Source organism: Diadema antillarum, unplaced genomic scaffold (assembly GCF_040938485.1).
Source record: "Diadema antillarum isolate AM-2024a unplaced genomic scaffold, OU_Dant_1.0 seq00001146_RagTag, whole genome shotgun sequence".
Lineage (NCBI taxonomy): Eukaryota > Metazoa > Echinodermata > Echinoidea > Diadematoida > Diadematidae > Diadema > Diadema antillarum.
The window spans coordinates 111,563-129,439 of record NW_027271958.1 but is presented as its reverse complement, the minus strand read 5'-3'; the positions used below and the strand labels follow the sequence as shown (position 1 = coordinate 129,439).

Below are 17,877 nucleotides of genomic sequence, written 5' to 3'. Positions count from 1 at the left end.
CCGAAGGATGCAAGTGACAGCTGCAAAGCAGAAGAGGTGCAAATTTCAAAGAAAGCACCAGAAAGATTCTCGTCAAAACTGTCTGAAGAAGCCGTCCTCGCCCTGAGTGAAAGTGACTCTTCATCCGACGAAGAAAACAATGACATTAAGCCGCAAGTAAGGGAAAAGAAAGCTTCAGTTACATCCATGCCCAAGTCTCTTTTTGATGACATCAGTTACAATGATGCAGAGTCAAAGCCCATAGAGGTGCCAGTCAAGTCATTTTTTGATGAACCAGAAGAGCATGAAACAGAGAAGTCGAATAGTTCTAATAAACCTGCCCAACTCAGTGGAGTGACCTCAAAATTTGTTTTGAAGTCGGAGTACTTTGGAAGTGAGAGTCAGACAGATGGTAAATGTGAGCTGTCGGTCATGCAGAAATCTACTAACAACTTCAAGAGGGAATCTCCCAAAAAAGAAACCCCAAAAAATCTTGTTCCATTGACTCTCTCAGAAGATGAAGAAAGCGATTCAGGCGATGAAGGAGGAATGAAGGAGCAAGGAAAGGGTATGGAGAAGAAAGTTGCCCAAAAGAAGAAAAATTTGTCAAAATTGAAGAAAACTGAGAACACTTGTGAAGATGACATCTCTATGAATTCATCGACGAGAAGTCAAAGAAAAAGGAAGGGGATAGAACCATGCGGAAAACCATCTGAAAAGCCACCCTCCAAGCGGCAGGCCAAGAAAAATCATCAAAATGTTGATACCCCCTTGAAGAATTGTCCTTCCAAGAAGAAGAGGGCTGTTGTGAAAGTGGAGAAGTTGTCTGGAAAAGGTGTGACAAGAGCTAAGAGGAGGATTCAAGAGAAGAACAAAGTCACCATTGCCGAGGCGAAAACGGTCGAGGGAGATGAGGATGCCGCCATGTCATCTGATGACAGTCAGTCAGAATGGGAGGAAGTAGAAGGTAAAGCCTCTTGACATAATGGTAGCAGTCTTTGTAATGTATGGCATGATCATCCATGATTTACAGTATACAAAGTTACAGTAGGATTTAAGGGGGAATTGTTAGTTGATGTCACATCTTCACTAAGATGTTGACACAGCACCCTTGTGTCACAATGCTACCATTTGTTGTCATTTTCTGTCATAGAATGCAACATGGTGTTCTCAAAACAATGGAGTAATATGAATTTTGTACCAGGTAATCCCTTCTTTATGCACATCAACCTCATCTACAAGTATGTGATCTAATATCATAACAGCATCTGTTAATCTTCCTCGCATTCATAAGAATTCATTTCCTTGATGATGCATTCTCATCTGCTTTTGGTTAGGCTATATATTGTAGTGTTTGCCGTTGATTGTCCTTTATATACATATGCATTGTACCAATCTCCATATTCTTTTTGCCCTTTTCTGTACATGCTCTCAGACACACCCCTCAATGAATCAGGGGAACCTACCATTAAACCACAGGAAAAAGAAGCAGAACAGACATCCTTAGAAATTGACATAGACCTCCCTGGGACATCCAAGGACAAAAAACGGTGAGCTCAAGTTCTCTCTCCAGAGTTTGAAAGGTGTCTTCAGTGATGGATCTAATCCAATACAGGCAACTCCTAGCTATTATAGGAAAGTCCTCAGGACTGGCAGTTTTCTTTCATTACATTATATACTGAAATTTCATTACTGTCGAACAAGCAAAGTTTATGAAGATATGCTTAGACTATAATTTTGGACAGAATTTTACTTAATTGTATCCCACATTTCATTGTAACCATGTTCGTTATCACGGGAGTGCACTGTATCTTGAGCTGAGAAACAATGCTGTTGTAGTCGGTGTTGCCCTCATTAGGTTCTCTTGTCAAATGGAATGGTATTATAAATTTCTGGGGGTTTTTCCAAAAAAAAATATGAGTATGTTTGATGAACATGCAGCATGAATTTGGGTAACCTTTTCATCAATTTCAGGAAGAAAGAACACCTCTGGGCAGCATATTTCCAGTGGCAGGTGAACAAATACAACAAAGAACGGCGACTCCAATTACACAAGGTGATTTGTAGAGCAAAGTTTTCTCACCTCTGTAACAATCGTTGACAGCTTTGGGATTTTCATAGGATTCATTAAAATGGTGTAAGCTCTGTTTTTCTGACTTTTTTTTTTTTCGTGTGTGTGTGTATGTGTGGAACTCTGAAACTTTCAATCACATAGAAGAGGCAGGTAATGAATTAGACCCAGAAAAGGGTAAAATATAATCCAACAAAAATTAAACATAGAAAATCTAAAGTGAAAAAGTTATATAGATGCACTATTTACGCAGCATGTCTTGTCATTTCAGCAATTTACCCAATGAGCGCAGTTTGGTAGGAAGAATATATCAGGATACAGGGCAAAATATTTCGAATATAAATATATTAATATATTTTGGATATAAAAATATTTCAGATGCCTGTTAGGGTCAGAGTCTGAAATGTCATCGTTCAAATAATACAGCTGGAACTCGATAATTTGACCAAAATTTCAGCACAGTTGTTACAACAGTGTAACAATGTCGATGAATGAACAGTTTATTAGCAAAGCATTTTACAGCCGAGTGTGGTAGGTGTTTAAGTATGTGTCTATGAACAGCTCAGGCTGTCAGTCAAGATCAGTATGTCTTCATGTATTATTTTAATAAAATGTCATACAGTATGTGCCTTCTTGTCTATATCTCACCTGAATATTTCGTGTAATCATCAGTTTAGAGTTCAGGTTTTACCTTGTACTTAGAAGCAAATATTTTCGGTTGTAAGTCACAGGTCTCGCCACAAATCGTGTGCAGTGAAGGTTGACTGTCTTGTGTTTTTGTTGTTATTGTTGTTCCTTTGTAGGCCCATCTTGTTACTCTAATTGCTGCCTGTCTCCATAGCAACAAAGTCTGCAATGATGAAGAACTCCAGTGCCTCGGACTCTCCATCATTCCCAGGGACATTTTGAACCACAAAACTAAATCACTTAACATTAACTTCATTACCAAAGTTGTAAAATGGTAGGTGTGCATTCAACCAGTCCTAATATTAGTCATAGGCTATGCTCGATTGTATTCAATGTGTTTTGTTATGAAATAGACTACTGATCTCTTTTGAGATTTTACAGTTGAGATAACAGGAAATGATAATACAAGTACAAAAGATGACATAGGTTTTCTTCTTAGCTTTAAAATTCTGAAAGAGGATCCCAACGAACAGAAATTGTAGACTAAGTACAGGAAAGTATTCTACCTAAAAGGAAATTACATGTACTTCAAATCATGAAATTTTCTTATAGATAATGATCTGAGTGAGGTACACACAGATATAGTGCCTCATTTGCATTCATGGGCACAGTATGATATTTCCAACCTAAATTCTCAGGATTGGGTGCACAGGATAGGTCTTATGGGTGTGGGGAAGAGCTGACATAATTTCCCTGGCCCAAGAGCCTCCCTCGTCTATAAACTTCTACCAAATTAACAAACTGGATCTTGAATGCTGCATGAGTTTGCAACATTAACAGTCATCTTGCTTTCCTACATTGCTTTATTTTTCTACCATGCCAGGTTTAGTAGCTCAGTTGAGGTCAGTGATGAAGTGAGGGAGGACAAGAGATCATCTCTATTTCAAATTCTCCCATCTTGCTTTGAGACCAAGAAAGTGGCAACAGGGAGGGAGAAAGTACATGTAAGTAAAAACACAAACAAACAAACAAAAAATTAAAATCAATTTATTGGCCATGCACTTGAAGTTGAATTGGAACAACACTGATGAATTGTGAGCTGAAATCTATTTCTCACAGAGTGTATGATGAGATGGCATTACAAATTTCCTCATAAATCAAAACTGAATGTTCATACTGGCACCATCCACCTATTTTTTTTTTTTCAAGAATGACCTGTCTTTTATTTTTACTTTTTATACAAATGGCACAAGATATTGTATTGTTACAGTGTCAGAAGCATAGGCCCTACTGTTGAAAATCTCTATGTAGTGATTATGTGGTTTGTGCCATGCCTTGAGGTTGTTGCTTGTTTTCTATGATTTCAGATGTGTGCCATTGTGCTGAGGGCCCTCAAGGTTGATGTCCGTCTTGTTTTCTCACTACAACCTCTGACCTACAAGGCTAAGCTTCTTACCAAGGTGAGGCAAGGACTCAAAATAAGGAATTGCCTGCTCATCTCCATATGACTGGTAGAAATGACACTGACACGATGCAACATTTTGTTTGTCTTTATACAAAGTATCTTTGCAAATGTACAATTCAACTGACTTCAGATATTACACACTCAAGACACTGTGTCACAAGGGAATTTTACTTCTTATATGTTGAGATGTGCTGTGTCTGGTGGTATGATGTAGAAAAGATGAAATTAATTTGCCATAGGATAAGTAATTTCATTTTTTTACTTTCAGTTGAGTTTGGATTTATTTCATGTGATGGAGACATTACATCTGTAGTCTTGTAAATCAGTGTTATGAAAATGAAAATTTAAAAGCTATAGAAATAATATAGATTTTGTTGCTGCACATAGATTGAAGAAAAAATAGGATTTGAATGGAGAGTAACCCTGTTCTTGCTGAAGATGTTTGCCAACTTTTAGACTTTCACTTGTTTATTTGCATGAGATACACTGTAAATGACTTTTACAATTATGTCTGTTTCATCTCTGGTATTTGCAGAAATTCAAACGAGAAAATAAGAATGCAGAGGTAAAGAGGCCTCCAAAAAAGGAAGTCCTTAATGTGGATGGACCAGATCAGGAAGCCTCAACATCTCAAGGTGGCAGTGGGAAATCTCTGACATCACCACAGTCACAAGGGGAAGAAGCTTCAAAGAAACTCATCAGTGGTAAGGCCAAGACCAAGTCCAAGAAGAGCGCTGGAGAACCAGGGGGCAGAGACACTCACCAAGCTGTGACTCCTGCATCCAAGGGTCAGTCCAAATCTGCTAAGAGAAGCTTCAAGGGAAACCAAGAAGAGGCTACAAAGACAGTGAGAAAGCATGATGTAAAGAGTGATAAAGATCCAACTCCGAAAAGACCACAGAGGGCTCTCAGGCAGAGGACTGCAACAAAGAGGAAGGCCGCCTCCAAGGCCAAAGATTCGGATGATTGGTCAGACGATGAGGACATATCTGAGGAGGATGAACACAGTGACTTCGAGGAGGAACTGAAACGTTCCTCCACCAGACAGAGACCAAGATCTCAGCCATCAAAGAGAGCGTCCAAGGGGACCCCTCTTCACCCCTCCAGAAAGAGGGCCAAGTTGGACACCTCGGTATCCAGCATTGAAGAGGGGTTTTCGTCAGACAGCGACTTTGAAGTGAAGGTTGTGAATGTTTCCAGGTCGCCTCAATCAAGTGGGAAGAAGAATAAAAAAGGTTCCAGGAAAATTCTTTCCAGTGAGTCAGGAGATGATGTGATAGTGGAAGAAAATCCAAAAGCTAAGGGTGAGTTGATGTTTTTCACTTATTAACCTTCATAGGATTTAACTTTCCATATGTTGTGTGTATTGCCCATTCCAAAAATAACAGTTTTAGGATGATATTGATGAAAAATAACTTCGGATGTTATGTAACCATATTAAATAGAACTGTTCAAAAGCAGTCAGAATGGTGAAAGATTTATCCATAAATTTGTGTTTGATTGGAAAAATATATAGAGTACACTAACTAACACACAGACAGACAGACAGACAGACACACACACACACACACACACACACGCACTACATAGTTTTCTCAACATCTCATTAAGAGCATCTTAGTAGACATAGGGGTTGATAAAGCAGGTGTATGTTATTTCATATATGAATTTGTAGCTACCCAGTAGCCTATCCAACCACCAGAATTTTTCCACAGAAAGTGTTCCATGGTCTAATAGGAACTTATTATAACAACAGATGTCAACAAGTTACATAATGCCGTACTAGGAGTACTGTGGTTAGATGGACAGGGCCCTGGATGTCTGTTCTGCCCAGCATATCTGTGAACAAGATGTTGTACCTATTATGATACTTGTGACCCCAGGGTGTAAATTAGTACTGTACAGTGATGGGTTGATAATGAAGATAGGTACTCATGAAAAATGGTGCATACTCTGGAGAGACTACTTAGGGTGAAAAAAAAATGTAAGATTGTCATGATTGCCACTGTCATTGGTGTGATGTCAGGTTCTGACTGTTGGCTTGAAGTATACCTACCTTCTGAGGGTCGCTGGATCTGTGTGGACTGTGTGAGATCGTCACTGAACAAACCAGAGATGTGTGAAAAGATGGCTACTCAGCCAGTGACGTATGTCATTGGAGTCGAAAATGGTGAGTTGTTGGCTTCAATACTATTATCCCAGAAACAATATCCAGCATAAATATGCTGGAACATAATACCACAAGGACAGTCACATGTACAACATGATGCATATACAAAAATTGTACTGTCAATTCTTTTGTTTGTATGGTTTTCTAGTTAAAAGCAATATTATTATTGATTGCATCTCAATCTTAAGTGCTCTCAAAATAATATCTGAAGCAGGTTAAGTGTTATTAAGAGGTGATCCCAGCAAAGGTCTTGTACCACAATGTAGTATTGCTTTTGCTAAAGATCCCTGAGAACTGATTGATTTTAAAAAAAAACCTCAATATTAAATGACTGGTGTCTAGCAGCTTTCTCAGTATATCAATGTGTTGTGAGAATGAAACACTCAAAACCACAGTTTGCTCTGTATTATAACTCTCACCATGAAGTGAAACTAAAGGAGAAGATAGTGTTACCAGTATTTATAATGCTATTAAGTGCTCACTTGCCGATTTGCATGTCATTGAAAATAAAGTCGATCAATCTCTTGGTCCATTAGATGGCTGCATTAAGGATGTCACAAGGCGGTATGCCTCCAAGTGGTTGACAGCCACTCACAAGCTCCGCCCCGATGAAGAGTGGTGGGAGGAGACACTGAGGCCTCTCCGTGGCAACAAGAAGCGAGACAAAAAGGAAGATGATGACTTGGAGAGTGAGTGACCAAGTTCTAGAGATACTAATCCCTCAGTAACAAGAACACTCAAGTGTGTTCTGTTCAGAGTTAATGATAAATCAAAACAGTAAAGTACTCCATACCTTTGCACCACTTTTTTTTTAAAGTATGATTTACCATTTGCAGAATTTATTTTTAAATTTTATGTCCAGCTGATGCTGTCATTACAAATTTTCTCTATTTGTTTTGTATTTTCCATTTTAATTATCAGTTCTTGAAATCATTTTGGTGGAGCCAGGTTGTAGAAATTGAAGGAAATATTCGATGAAATTTCTGAAATTCTTAGATGATTTGATATGCTTCAGATTGATTATATCTCATATTTAATGGTGGTCTACTTTAATTGAATGACACAAGATATTGCATGGTCTGAAGGACATGAATTTTAGCAGGGACTCAGAGTCTTGGTAAAAACACAGTCCTACACTTTATGCAATATACTCCTATGTTTGTGACAGATGAAAGACGTGCAGGAATATCTTTGTCCAGAGACCATGGTCTTTTCTGCTAAAATTTTAAGGGACTGTACAGTACTGGTTGAGGTGGGGATGCAGGTTTATAACATTCCTAAGTGAGATAATGAAAAACCTCTAATCTCTAATAGAATATGAAAGTGCATGTAATTTTTAAGAAGGATTCAATATTTATTTGATGAAAATTGGTTTTAAAATGGCTGAGATATTTAAAAAAAAAATGATAATTATAAAAGGCGACAGGCCACGCCTTTTATTAAGATCTCTTTGTTTCACCTTGTTTTTGGATATCTCAGCCATTTCAAAACCGATTTTCATCAAATAAACTTTTGATACCCCTTAAAATTGCATGCTCCATGACATCTCATGGAGTGGTTTCTGAATATCTCGCAAAACGTTAAAAGCTAAATCCTCACCTTGACCAGAAGTGTACAGTCCCTTTGAAGTCCATGAACTCAAGTGTACCTGTTGTTAGTAGGGTGCAGGATTTCATTAATTGTAAATTGAAACTTGTGTTGTGACTTCAGATGACCTGATGGACAAGCCACTCCCGACATCAATTGCAGAGTACAAGAATCATCCATTGTGAGTTCACTCATCACCTTGCTCTATTAATTTTGTTTGGATGCATCTGTTTCATTGATGAAAGTCCCTCAGTTGTGCTACACACAAAATTCTTGCCTCATCACACTCTTCGTACTCTGTAACGTAGTTCCTTCACCCAAACTGGTAACAATGAGCTCAGTAGCACATGAAACATAAATCTGTAAGTTTAATCTTACTCAACTCGGTACACTGTAGACTTTGTATTGAATTTACTAAACCTGTTGATTGGATGATGAGTTACTCATGTGACAGTGTTAATGGATTCCAGTTTTTGGTTATGGTTTCATTTATTTGGTTGTTTTTTTTTTCTCGTGGTTTCTTCATACCAATGGTATTTTCAAGGTATGCCCTCAAAAGGCACCTGCTGAAGTTTGAAGCACTGTATCCAGAGGAACCAGCCATACTGGGCTACTGTAGAGGGGAGGCTGTTTACTCCAGGGAGTGTGTTCACACTGTAAGTTCACAACCTCACCTAAACCCACACTCTACATAATTCACCAATTTTGCATCTGGTGATGTGAATCTCTCCGTCATTCGGTATAGATGTCACGAAAGTGAGACTGTCATTGAGTTGGGTTCATATAATCTTACAGATCCCTTGGTACTGTAATGGCTTTCATGTCGGATGTCACATGGTCACACAATTTTGATAAATGTAGAGTTTCTGTGATGATTTAGACTTGAACAGAGACTAACCCACCAATGAGAAACACTAACTTATGGAGACTTTGTTGGTAAGCTCATCTTGGCTAGTCTCTCAGTAGCTCTGTATACAACCAGTTTTCTCATTAATAGGTTAGTCTTTTTTCAAATCTAATCATTAACACAGAAACTTTCCTCTTATCAACACACACACACACCTTTCTGGATTTATCCAACTTTGGGTTCAACCACATTTTGGAAGGGCATTGAAAATAATACTCCAGCAAGTCATGGGTAAGTGCATTGGTGCCAAAGTGGTTAGTGCACTCTCTCAGTATTTGGTTCAGAGATGGTAGTCTGGGAAAGTGAATCAAGAAAATTCTTAGCTTTTCTTCTTTTAAAAGAAAAAGATAACATGGCACGGTATTTGTACTTTAGTACAGATGATGCAAGTTTTTCTTGTCTTTAAATCCTTACTAAAAATATACCAAATAATGTTTGTTGCACTTTCTCTTCTTTTTTTTTTTTTGAAGTTAATGATGTGTAAAGATGCTGTGTGCTGCTCACTTTTGGTCGGTAAAATATGTATTTTTCCCCCCCTGGAGTAAACCTTGCCCACAGTAAAGACTCTGTCATTGCACATTCTGCTTTTACATCTTCCTTCCTAGCTGCATACGCGTGAGACATGGCTGAAAGAAGGGAAAGCTATCCGTGTTGGGGAAAAGCCCTACAAGATGGTGAAGCCAAGACCAAAGTGGGTGAGTTTTTGCCATCAGAGTACTCTCAGTGAACCATCATTTTTGTAGGATAATGTTTCATGTCTTTTAGATTTAGTGATTTAAATATCGGTGACAGGTTTGTGTGATGGTGCACTGATAAGCGGGCAGAGAATAAACTTTTCAAAGATGAACATGTGAGATCATGCTTCGTTCACAACATGAATGGATAGCCTCAGTGTGCCAGTAATACTACATCTGTCAAAGAACAACTTAGAGTTCCAGAGAATAGGTGATTATAAGTTATCAGTTACTGCTCCACAGTCATTTATGTACATGCTTGATGTGACACGTCTAGGATTGTGCACAGAGCATATTATTTAATAAGACCTATGAGCAGAGCTAGAGCGCAGAACAAGAAAAATTGTTAATGGTCCCATTATTTTGCACTGATGTACGCTATCTCATGTTGCCCCGTTTCTTCCAACCATTGTTGCAGAAAAAAGGAGAGGGCATGATAAAGACCGAAGAGGCCATCCTGGGCGTGTACGGCAAGTGGCAGGTGGAGGACTACATCCCACCCCCAGCAGTGGATGGCAAGGTGCCGAGGAATGAGTACGGCAATGTGGAGCTCTTCAAGCCATCCATGCTTCCAGCTGGCACCGTCCATTTGAAGAGTATGTTGGGATACCAGATGGATTGTTATAATCCTGGGGCCTGTTGCATAAAAAGCTGCAGTCAAGCATAAGTCAGAAAATCAAACATAAGTCCTGTATCTGCCAATCAGAATTGAATATTCAGAGACATGTGTTTGATTTTCTGATTTATGTTTGATGTCAATTTTTTTTACGACAGGACCCAGAGCTGCCAAGTCTCCCAGATTCAGCAGACTTCCTGAAAATATTCAATATTTCTTCATGTTTTGAAAAAAGAATAAATAAAATCTTCCTGATTCAGGAATTATTTTTGCCCATTAAGATGCATGTAACACACAAGTAATGTATCTCCCTGCTTGCTCTTTGGGATCTTCCTGATTATGTTGGTGTAAATGGTGTACATCACTGCCAGAATAGCTTCATAGTTTTAAAAGCCACAAGAAAAAAAAAAGGAGGCATACAGATTTCTTTTTACTCCTTCCTACTAAAATCATTTGTGTACATTTGACCAGTTCCTGGACTAAACAAGGTGGCCAGAAAACTGGACATTGACTGTGTTCCAGCTATGATGGGATGGGACTTTCACTCTGGCTTCAATCACCCTGTGTAAGTTTGACCGTTTGTCTCCTTTCTTTCGCATTTCTCCATTTCTTACTTGACCAGTCCCTGGACTTAATAAAGTAGCCCGTAAACTGGACATTGACTGTGCTCCGGCCATGATGGGATGGGACTTTCACTCTGGGTATATTCATCCTGTGTAAGTGTTCTACATAGTCTTTTTCTTTTTTTTACCAAGGGAAGGAGCGCTTGTGAAATAGACCATACTGATGTATAATCCCATGTGGCTTCAAGATAAGGTCACTGAATAACATTAGTTAAGTAAGACAAAAGGTTTGTGTGTTTTTTTTAATCTGTTCTTGTTTGATTTGTTTTGTTTTATTTTGTTCAAGACATTAGCTGCGACATATGCAGTGTATGTGTGACCCTGACAGCAACCTATGCCAAATGTTCTTCAGTATTCACAGCCTGTGACAATTTTCTGCCTCCCCATGTGTTTGTGTGTGTGTGTGTGAGTGTGTGCATGTGTAATGGGTGGGAGGTTAGTTGCTTCAAGTGGGTTTGGAAAATGTTTTGCCCACATTTAGAGTCCATGCTGCTTTGTGCACATCCAGGAAAGCTATGTATATCACTTAATTTGCCAAGCCAAGTCTCAGCATTACCTGTACTGGCAATCTTAAAGCAAAGACACTCACCAGCCCTCAAGAACAAGACTTTGTCAAAAAGCAGTGTTATGTCTCCCCATGTGGATATTAAATTGACTGATGTTTTTGTTTGCTACCAGAAATAATGTCACATGACTTCTTGTAATTTCAGAATGGATGGGTTCGTGGTCTGCAAGGAGTTTGAAGAGGTTCTGGTGTCGGCGTGGGAGGAAGAACAGGTGGAGATGGAGAGAAAGGCAAAGGAGGTTGGAAGATTTATCTTTTTTTCAAATTCAGTCATTTGGTTTGATATTCTTGCCCTTATTAGCGCCAGGAGAAACCAAATATTAACCGGTCTTTCAGTGTCAGGTCGTTTGCCAAGTGAACAAGCTTCAGAATTAAGGTACTGAACTGATGATGATAAGAGCATTCCAAAGACATGGGAGTGCTGGCAGTCTGGTACCAGTATTTCTTTTTCTCTTTCTGTATGCATCTATCCATCTATCTATCCATCTATCTATCTATCTGTCTGTCAGTCAGTCAATCAATCAATCTATCTATCTGTTGATCTGATTTATTTTTCTTTCTCTCATTTTATTTGTCTATCAATATTGAATTTTGAATTATTGAATAATGTACACTTTGATTAATCACTCTCCTGTTTCAACTGTTATATTCAAACAGTATTCTACTCAGTAACTTTGTGTTACATTTATGTATGAAAAAGAAATACAGAAATAAAACCTATCAATAAACCAATCAAATGTATTATAGATTTGATAGAGAAGTCTTTGATACATTTCCTGTCTTATATCAAATAAATAAAGTGATATGTCTCAAACACATAGGGCAGTGTAGACCGCAGAATAGGAACACATACTTAAAGGGGATGGCTAGTAACTGATCAGTGGGAATCAGTGGGAATGCTGAGGGATGATTGTTCCAATCCTTGTGGGATTCATTTAAGAGTACATTATATATTTATTCTTGTGTGAAAATTATTTGCTTCAGAATGGTCTCATATTCAAGTAATGTGCGTTTAATGTTTCCAGGTAAGCGTCCCTGGTCAGTGACGGGGCATTAATCTGCACATTACTTGAATATGAGACCGTTCTGAAGCAAATAATTTTCACACAACAGTAGATATATAATATACTCTTAAATGAATCCCACAAGGATTGGAACAATCATCCCTCAGCATTCCCACTGATTCCCACTGGTCGGTTACTAGCCATCCCCTTTAAACTACGCTGTACTTGAGATGCCCACCTTACAGTTCAAGTAATAGATGTTGTTATTCAAAAGATTAACACTAGCTGGAGGTCAATGCAGTAACTAGTGAAAATGAAGCGAGAAGTACTCAATCTTGATGCTGGTATTGTACTTGTGGTAATATTATGAACCATTGAATGTATTAATGTGTGATCTGATGAAGAAATCAAGGCTTTCTCCTGCCCCTGTGTGTGTGTGAGTACCAGTCTGTCATTTTGTGTGATTGCACAAGGTAAAATTTCCAACAGGAATATTATGATGAGGGGCTGAAACTTCTTGCTTTGTTTGCCATGAAATTTGCACACGTAGCAAGTGAGGAATTTGTATGTCTATTTCTTCCCAACAAAGAACTGAGCAGCTTTCTTCAGAGGAAAACACCCACCTTAGAACTAGACCTGTTACTGCTAAATGAAAAGAAGCAATGTTATACAGTAGAACCCCATATTACAAGGTTGGATATTGTGTGATACCTGATGTAGTGTGGTAACTTTGTAGATCCCATGCCTTTTACTTTCTTTTATTTTTATCCCTTATATAACAAGATAACTGATATAATGACAAAATTTCATTGGTCCCGAGCAGCTTGTGATGAGGTTCGCCTATATTCACCAGATTCCTTTTTTTTAATATATTTTGTGAATCCTGCTAGAAACGAGAGGCTCGGACCATGAAGCACTGGAAGCTGTTCATCAAGAGTCTCCTGATCAGAGAGAGGCTGAAGAAGCGATACAGCAATGATGTGAGTCAAGCCGACTCCTCGGCAGGGTCAGGGGAGGGGAGGAGTAACAGCCAGGTGGACACCGGCAGCAGCAAGTCCACCTCCTGGCCCGAAAACAAGATGACATCTTTCTCTGGTGATGCTTCTAATCTGCTTCCATTTGAGAAGAAGAGCAGAAAGAAGAAGAAATAGTTCAAGTATTTTTTTTTAACATCTGTATGTGCCAAAGTTTGAAATGAGTTGATGTCAGACTTCAGAGTATATGTCGTACCCACTTCATGTTTGATGCAGCTAACTTGTATTCTTTCATCTAATGAACATGTCTATGTAATCCAAGATTCAAAGACATTGTCACCATGTATTCTGCCCTATGAACTGAGACTTATACAGTAGTAGATGTCTATATGATTTTCATTTCCGCATGCGTAATGTAACAAGGGTGCCATATTTACTTTTCAAACCACCAAAATTTGTTTCTTCTACATTTGATGCAATGAGCCTTGATTGCAATGGCTACCTCCTTTCCAACTTGACTGAGTAATCTGCACTGATTTAATGAACAAAATCTGAAGTGCTAAAACCTCTATTTTGTGATATTCTAATTTGGTTTATATGTTGTTGTAAAGATGTGTTTTATTCACTTATATTCCACAGTAAATGTGGTTTTATGAGCAAAGGTTCGTTCATACAAATTATATACATTTTTTTGTATGACTGCAAACTTGTATCCATCATGTTATGGTAGCTCTGGTATTCTAGGTGTAGTGGGTAAATATACAGTAAAGTTCCACATGTGTCTAGAATCAATTGGATTTGTTTAGATGCAGTTGTAGAGATATGAGAATGTGTCCTGTATTGAAATCGGAAATGCACCACTCTTCAAACCCATCCAAAATCCAGGTTCACTCCATTCAGAAACCTGCTAGACTCATGTCGTCTAATTATGTAAATTACACTTAGCTTACAACACTCATGTGCAACTGCTAGAATGAATTCCCTGTTATGTATTGTAGCGAGGTTACAAAGGAGGATCTGGACTTGCCAGATAATGCACTCATCATTCTCGAGTCTCTTTCAATAGGTGCATCATTAGTATTGATACAAGTGCATGCATTGCATAGAATAAAAGTCATTGGAGTTAGAAGAAAAACAGCTCTACTAGAAAGCAGACAAAAGTTCATTCAACCAACCATTGTCATTGTTTCAATAACTACCCCACTGTTGTAGTATCAAGGATTATAATTTGGACCTCCATGCACCAGAAGTATCATTATGCCAATCAGGGCTGATTACATTTGTCCATCATTATCAGATTTCCCTTTGTTCATGTTGTATCTCCCCATTTGCTTTGTTTTTGTTGTTTTCATACAAAAGGGACACTCAGTACTACTCATTGTATATTACATGGAAATTGATCAATACAGTGTATGATAGAATGAAATTCTACTTACATTGTGAATGTATAGTACTATATTTTCATGTGATTTATGTGGCCTTTTCACAAACTTCAATCCGTATTGTTAGTCATGTTGAAGATTTGTAAGGAAAGTGTGTGGTATTTTCACACGTGTATATTTGACGTTCTTCTAATACCAAACTATATGCGTTCACTGCCATAACAGTACATATGCAGACTTGATTGTACACACAGTGTCAGTAGTGTACCATTTACATAGGAAGCTATGTAGAACAAGTTGGTTGACCTGGACCCAGTACTGCAGTAAGTCAGCATTGATTGTGAGATTAATCTCAATATTAAATTAAGGCAAACTATGTTCTGGACAAACTAAGAGCCTGCATATGATATAATGTTTGCTCTCTGTCATGTCTGATTGGCATGACAAAGTCATGTTTCAGTTGATGATTTAATTACAAGTAATTGCAAGTAATCATCCTCAGTACAGAGAGTTACACTAAGAAATGTGAGAGCAAGTACCGATGACAAGCAGGTAATCAATCACTTAATGATGTTTGACAGGAGTCTGCCAAAGTGAACTCTTCCCAGTTCAGCAACCTGTGAGTACACATGTACCTCTTCCTACTTTTCATTTCTGCTACCGTCATTGCATACATCATTATGCATATAGTACATGGTACATGTACAAATGTATCTCAGCACGCAAGTATAGGTTTGTTTGAGTTGATGATTTATTTTGCAAAATATCATTATGATAAAAAGACTGAAAGACGGAAAGTGTTAAGACTTGGATTGCAGAGCTGATTTTTAGTTCCTCGAAGAATACATTTTATAAGATGATAACTCTTAACTCCGAGTCGAGCGTTCATTTCCTGTTGGTGTTCAGAACGATGCTAGTCTTCGAGTGTGTCAACGTGTGCAATGTTTGTTGTGTTTCTTCGCCGAAGACATATTATGACAGAAATGATTGGTGTGAGATGTACACGGTAACGCATCCTTGACAATCATAGCCCTTCTATCAAAACCAATGTGGTGTGTGAAATATCATCCCAGTATTGAAAACCTCCCACGGAGTTATTTTTAGAACCCTCGAGTGTTTGCAGGTCAATAAGGAAGTAGAGCCTATCTGAGAATCACAACTGCAGCAAAATAAGTCCTTTGAAAATTGAAGCATGATGAGCATTCTAACAAAAAAGAAAAGAAAAAAAAAGCTTATACATGTATTTTCAATTTTCATGTGCCTTATCATATGTCTACACTCTGCAGCTACTGTTATTTAATACTGCAGTACCAGCTGTAGTGAAAGTCTACTCCATTGTGTATTCAGTTAGATGCCCTTTTCTTTCTTTCTTTTTTTCTTGCATATTCAACACTGTTGTGTGAGTGGCTTTAGCAAACTTTGTGGTAGGCCTAACTTGTTTGTGTGTGGTGAATGTGATGGAAATAGTGAAAGTTGTGCTGAAAAATCTAGTTGGGAGGATTTGGATTTGGAGTTTTGTAAATGTGGCCAGGCGTGAGGCCAGGCGTTTGAGCTCTCCTCAGGGGTCTGGGCGGGACGCGGGTGGCTTCGTGGAGTGTAGTGACCTGGGAACCCTGGATCGGTAGATCTCCTGTCAACTTCCTGGACGGTGTCCGGACGGGGGTCAGCCAGCGGTAGTCTGCCTTGATCTTCGCTTCCAGCTCGCCCAGCTGGGAGGGAGAACCTGATATGAGCATGTGCAAATAAAAGGGCGTATGTTGTAAGGCATGCCTCATTTGATCCCGATTAACAAAAAGAAGACTCTTTACGCGTCATAATATCTAACCTCCTCTATACATTCACGTCCCAAACGTTGACTGATTTCGGAAATTTAACTGTTTCCCTATGTAAGTACGTGTATACAGTTCTCTGCTGTTATGAGGCAGAACCCTTATGGATAAAAATGTTACTATTATCAAGATTTCACAAGTATACCTATCTGATATTTGAGTCTCGTTTGTGAATTACTGCCCGCATTGAGATTAATGATCGATTCGACCCGCTTTTCCTGTGTCAGCTACACCAGAAAGTGCCTTCTTGGTTAGCCATGCATAAATTTTGATGGAAGACATGTCACACGGTGTGCTGGGTGCCGTTTAAGTCTTGAAATGGGAGATTACTAAGAGGCCGAGAGAGGAAACGGAAACTCGAAATTTCCATCATCTCGGTGTTGTCGGCTTTTCTTACCCAGCGTAGCCTCTTCAGTACAAGCAGTGTTTCCCCAGATTCCATGATAATATTGTCTTTACGATATCATTGCCATGTGGCTGTTCTACTACGAGATGAAGAGGGGAATTGTGATTAGCAGGCATGAGGCATCAGAAGGTTTGGACCCACAATCTTGGCAGCGTTTCATGAAACTCGTCAATCACTGACTAGGGCCTACTGTTTTAAGCAAAGGAAATCCTTGCTTGTGATTGGCTGAGAGCAAATTTGTCAGTGAAAATCTCTATACAAAACACTTGATGAAATGTCCACCCCTCCTGTTAAGGAAGCCATTTCCCGTTTTATCTCGATGCACCCACGAAATCTCAACAAAGAAGAGGACTGTAGCATTTGTTGTGTGACATATTGTCTTTAACCCTTTCTGTGCCAATGAATTCATTGTGCACAAATCTCACACCCAACCTATGAGCAGGTATCGGGACAGGTATGGATGTAGTATGGCACGCAGAGGGTTATATGCGGACATGTGTCGTACCTTTAGCGACGATAAAGAGAAAGTTTCGGATGCCTTCGAGGGAGACTTTCTCCAGACTGAAGTCGCCTTGCACGGCTTGTCGGAGGACCCGCATCCCATCCTGTCGTACCTGAAAGGATTGTAATCACCATTGTATTACTCACGCATTCTGCCGTCAACTCACGAAGCAATGATTAATGAGATATCAATGTGTTTTCGAAAGTGATGTGTTGATTTTATTGTGCCATGCAGAAACAATAAATGAAGTGAAATGAAACTGTGACAGCAAAGAAATACACCATGCATACCAATTACAATCATTGCCCTCTGTGGTACCAGTTGGTATAATGCTCACGCTGTCACGGTGAAGCTGCCCCCCCCCCCCCCGCCCTTCTCACTTTTTCGCTTTGATGCTGCTATCAATGACGTCAACATCTTTATTTTGACGCCATCT

The 17,877-nt window shown here is 38.9% G+C and overlaps 1 protein-coding gene across 1 annotated transcript; it reads left to right on the top strand.

Annotated features, from left to right (window-relative positions):
* The first annotated feature begins 186 nt into the window (after positions 1 to 186).
* Positions 187 to 13,839, top strand: LOC139744187 (DNA repair protein complementing XP-C cells homolog). The gene is made up of 16 exons (XM_071654638.1): positions 187 to 946; positions 1,415 to 1,529; positions 1,954 to 2,035; positions 2,854 to 3,011; positions 3,561 to 3,681; positions 4,045 to 4,137; positions 4,678 to 5,415; positions 6,132 to 6,312; positions 6,849 to 7,001; positions 8,023 to 8,080; positions 8,444 to 8,555; positions 9,412 to 9,501; positions 9,959 to 10,136; positions 10,628 to 10,721; positions 11,490 to 11,583; positions 13,239 to 13,839. Exons 1-16 carry the CDS (start codon positions 187 to 189, stop codon positions 13,497 to 13,499), a joined length of 3,288 nt encoding a protein of 1,095 aa, XP_071510739.1. The 3' UTR covers positions 13,500 to 13,839.
* The last annotated feature ends 4,038 nt before the right edge of the window (positions 13,840 to 17,877 follow it).